This window comes from Vigna umbellata, chromosome 4 (assembly GCF_029865625.1).
Source record: "Vigna umbellata cultivar VRB3 chromosome 4, Vumbellata_1.0, whole genome shotgun sequence".
Taxonomy (NCBI): Eukaryota; Viridiplantae; Streptophyta; class Magnoliopsida; order Fabales; family Fabaceae; genus Vigna; species Vigna umbellata.
In genome coordinates, this window is record NC_142168.1 from 31,907,741 (window position 1) to 31,912,488 (window position 4,748).

Genomic DNA, 4,748 nt, shown 5'->3' on the forward strand with positions numbered 1-4,748 from the left:
AAAGGTATATTCCCTTTTGCAATTGAGAACCATTCAAATATGGAAATATTGAAGGATAGTGTGATCTACCATGTCTCTCTTTACTAGCAAAGATATTTTCTCCTTTCACAAGATTTTAACTCTATATAATTACGTAAAACTCAAAAATTGACTCAGATAAAAACTAGATTTGAGAACAAATTTAGATTCATAAAACTCATTGCAAAGTTTTCTTTTTCATTTTCTATTCTTTTGTACGACTCTTTCAACCAAATTTAAAAAATAAATATGATCGATAAGGTATGATCATGGAGATCATTCGATAATTCAATAAATAATTAAATATACTTTTTATTTTTAAACTATTATAAAAAATGTATTAAATTATAAAATATTTCGTCCTTAAGAAAATTATGTAAAACATTATTCACAATTAACAATATGTGAATGTTATATTATAGTTTAATGTGAAATTGTTACGTAAAAAAGACTCCACATATTGTTTATTAAAAATGATATTTTACTTCATTTTCATAAAATATAAAAAAAAACTTTATAATTTAGTTTAGAAAGGAAACATATTTTTTTATAATAGTTTAAAATAAAAAACATATTTAATCCTTTAATAAACATATCAAAATTTTAAATTTGAATAATATTCAGGTTGTGTAATCTATTTTTAACACAGTCTTAACTAATTTTGAGTTCAAATTCGTTATTAAAACGTTAATTTATATTAGTATTTGGTAGTCAAACATTTACATGCCAGAATTAAGAGTTATAATTTCCCCTCGAATGTAGTGGAAACTAGTGTTATTGTTTGGAATTAAACCTCTTCCACGAAACGTAATTCAAGCTAAATATGCTCTAAATCTGCCCCCTAAATGTCTATTTTGTTGAAAAATGAATTATAACATTGGATACAAAAGCTAGACGAATATGACACAAAAATGTTGTAAACCTTTGTTTTTTTAGACGATAAATGAATATAATCTCAGACTCAAACTTAAAATAACATTAGGGTTAGCCTAATGATCATATAAAATATTCAGCTCTTTTGCATAATCAAACCTTATTGTCTTCGTACATAAAAGAAAAGAGCATGCTTCAAATAAAGTTCAAGTTGGAGAGTAAAAGTACACGATAACTCAGCCAGGCCAAGTTGGAGTATATAGAGCTAATGTTTGAATATATAAAAAGCTGAATTAAAGAGTATACAAGAAATATAAGGAGAGAAAAAGTTTGAGTCCAAAAGTCTTTGTTGTTGTCTAGGTATTTAGACAAAGAAGCAACTTTCAACCACAATCTCACAAAATACCAAATCACTCTCCCACTACATAATTAATTTCAACAACTTTATTACGAAAAATATAAATGAAAAATAAAAAAACAACAACATAAGCTACAACATTTAATATTTGTATATGTAAAAATAATATTTTACAGTATAGATAAAATTTTGATGAAGATTTCATATATATATATGATAAACATAAAATAAAACTTTGGTAATGTCCATCAAGACTAATATAGCAGTGACAGCCCTTTAATTAATTGAAGGGACTTTTTTTACTGTTTATATATGGACCCAACTACCAAACATCCCAAAAAATCATACTTGGAATTGACTGAGACCTTCCACGTGTCATGTCCACTTTTTATGTATTTAGTTCAAAGTACTATTCTAAACCATCAATGGGATCTCTCTCAGTGCCTTTGTCTTTATAGCTACAATATATTTGCTCTCTCTCCCTTCTCAGTTTTCCTTTTTCAAAAGAAAAACATTCTTGGAGTGAATCAAAGGTTCATGTTCGTTGTCGGTTAATGTTAGTTATTACCACCTTAAACATTCCCCACATAACCAAACCCTTTTTCTTATAATTCACTAACTTTATAACTTAATACATTTTGACTATGTAATAAATAATCTCTGTAACTTTATTATCATCAATACCACTCAACCATTAATATATTTGTACTTTTTCATCAGTTCTAATACAAAAAATTAATTTTTTTAAAATGAAAAAAAAAATACCTAGATTTATTTGTTACTCAGTCGTTCAAATGTAGTCTTCGGCTATTTAATTATTTTGTTTTCATTCTTCTATAATTGTTTGTTTTTTATATGACTGTAATAGTTTACATCGAATAGTTCACATATCATTTAATGAACTATTTGAAGTAGTTTACATAATATTGTTCGATATAAAAGAATAATTTACGTTTAGAAAATAGCTTAATAATTCATGATTTGATAATATATATATATATATATATATATATATATATATATATATATATATATATAATATATATATATATATATATATTTAACCCACTACCCCAGTACAAACTACCTTTATTCCTCAACTTTCTTGGTGTCCATAAGTAGAGTTGCTTCATGTCTCTTGCTTCCCGCTTTCTCCTCCATTGAAAGAAAACCAAAGTTCAAACTTTCATCTTCAGTTTGCTGCAAATTAGACCTTTATAATACCCTATTTCCATAGTCCAGTCTTACTCAAAACATAGCCAGAATCTCACCAACTCAATTCTTTAGCAGAAAAGGGTTGGTAAGTGAATGAGTTTTGATGGTTTGCCTTTGGCGTAATCCATAATAGGCTCCAAAATCTTGAAATAATCCATATCCTACCCTTGAAACTCTCGAGCTTTAATTTCTTTTTTTTTTTTTTCTGGGTGTTCTTCATGGACTACTTGAAGGAACTAGAAGGAAAAAGTGCCCACGATTGTTATCACCAGATAAAGATGAATAAAATGGCAAGCCCTATATTTGTTCCGGGACCAGTAATAGTGGGAGCTGGTCCCTCAGGGCTAGCTGCAGCAGCTTGTCTTAAACAGAAAGGTATTCCAAGCCTGATCCTTGAAAGAGCTGAATGCTTAGCTTCAATGTGGCAGTTCAGGACTTACGATCGTCTCCGACTTCATCTCCCAAAGCAATTCTGCCAGCTCCCTCTCATGCCATTCCCCAAAACCTTACCTTCCTATCCTACCAAACAGCAGTTCTTGGCCTACCTAAAGCTCTACGCCGATCACTTTGACATAAAACCTGCCTTCAGCCAGGACGTGGTCAGTGCTGAGTTCGATCATGTGTGCAAGCTTTGGAGGGTCAAGACTCAAGCACGACACAAGAGAGATGAGACTGCAGAATATCTTTGTCAATGGCTTATAGTTGCTACTGGAGAGTGTGCTGAGGAAGTAAGGCCTCAGATTGAAGGGATGGCAGAATTTGAAGGGACTATTCAGCACACCAGCTCGTACAAGAGTGGAAGCAGGTTCTGTGGGAAGAATGTTTTGGTAGTAGGCTGTGGGAATTCAGGAATGGAGGTTTGCCTTGATCTCTGCAACCATAATGCTCGTCCATCTCTAGTTGTTAGAGACGCGGTGAGTTTAATCACTTCTGCAAATATTTGCTTTTTTTTTTCAAACGAAAAAGTACTGTTTGTTTTGGAAACTAAACGTGCACTTAAACTTATGATATGCAACATGCCAAAAACTTCCACATAGTATGATTGAAATGTTTATACGCGTAAAAGAATAATGAGTTTGGTGTACTGAAATAGAGAAATTCTATATGCTACACTCCAAAGCTCAAGGGTTTTGGTACTTTTTGTTCAGAAATTCTCTTTCTTGATGTAGTCACTCACTTAACTAATGGTTTAGTACCAACACCCTTACATTTCTAATGATATCACAGTAAAAAAACATCATAGTTTGAGATGAAATGTAGAAAAATATATCGAAATAACAAACAACACAAATATATATGTTATTTATATATATATATAAATATTCTCGTCCAAATCTTCATAGTGGCTCCTTGGTTGTCAATTCTGAATTTCTGATGACAAAGGTGGAAAATGGAGAGTGAACACAGTCTGCTATAACATATTATACTATATTTGCTATAACTAGAATTCTAAAAAGAGTGTGTCGTTGTTCCCTCTCACTTCATTCATTGTAATTGCATGCGCAACAAGGTCAGCATCCCAAAATCTTAGAATAATATGACCTTTGAGTTCGAGATCAATCTTTTCTCTGCACACAACCACTGCGTGTCAGTGTTCACAGACGCAACTGGAAGCATGAAAAGATTATTGTCATTAGCCTCCTCGTGTCTACAATTTCCTAAAAAGTTTCTTAAGCTATGTAGCTTTTTCACCCCACTTTTTTTCAGTTTTAATGTGATCTTTTCTTTTCTTTTCATTGATGCAGGTGCACATCTTGCCACAGCAGATGCTCGGGAAATCAACTTTTGGTTTATCAATGTTCTTGCTCAAGTGGTTCCCCATGCGTTTTGTGGATCAGTTTTTGCTTCTACTGTCACATCTCATGCTCGGAGACACAGCTCAATTCGGTCTTCGCCGTCCCAAACTCGGGCCTCTAGAGCTCAAGAGCTTGTACGGCAAGACACCAGTTTTGGATGTTGGGACACTGGCTCAGATAAAAAATGGAAAAATTAAGGTAACATGGCATAACAACAACACTATATATCCTTCTGCCAATCAAATCCAAAAGACCTCTCATCATACCTATCCCGTTTCCTTGTCTTAATCAACCAAATTTGCTTTTTCCTCCGAGGCAAAGGAAAAACAAGAAAAACTGAAAAAACAGAAGACATTTTTTTGTTTCATTGTTTCCAACATTAAATCTTGTCCAATTATGTGCACAGGTTTGCCGGGGAATAAAACGACTAGCACGCAATGCGGTGGAGTTTGTTGATGGAAAAGTTGAGAACTTTGATGCCATCATTC

General features: G+C 32.4%; 1 protein-coding gene across 1 annotated transcript in view; it reads left to right on the plus strand.

Annotated features, from left to right (window-relative positions):
• Positions 1-2,326: 2,326 nt before the first annotated feature.
• The window catches only part of LOC124839246 (indole-3-pyruvate monooxygenase YUCCA2-like), a 3,204-nt gene continuing 782 nt past the window's right edge, over positions 2,327-4,748 (plus strand). Inside the window, exons 1-3 of the mRNA XM_047314994.2 lie at positions 2,327-3,378; positions 4,210-4,458; positions 4,667-4,748. The exon at positions 4,667-4,748 is cut by the window's right edge and continues 41 nt beyond it. Of these exons, the coding sequence (XP_047170950.1) occupies positions 2,683-3,378; positions 4,210-4,458; positions 4,667-4,748 (1,027 nt within the window). The 5' untranslated portion in view covers positions 2,327-2,682. The remainder of the gene's footprint in view (positions 3,379-4,209; positions 4,459-4,666) is intronic.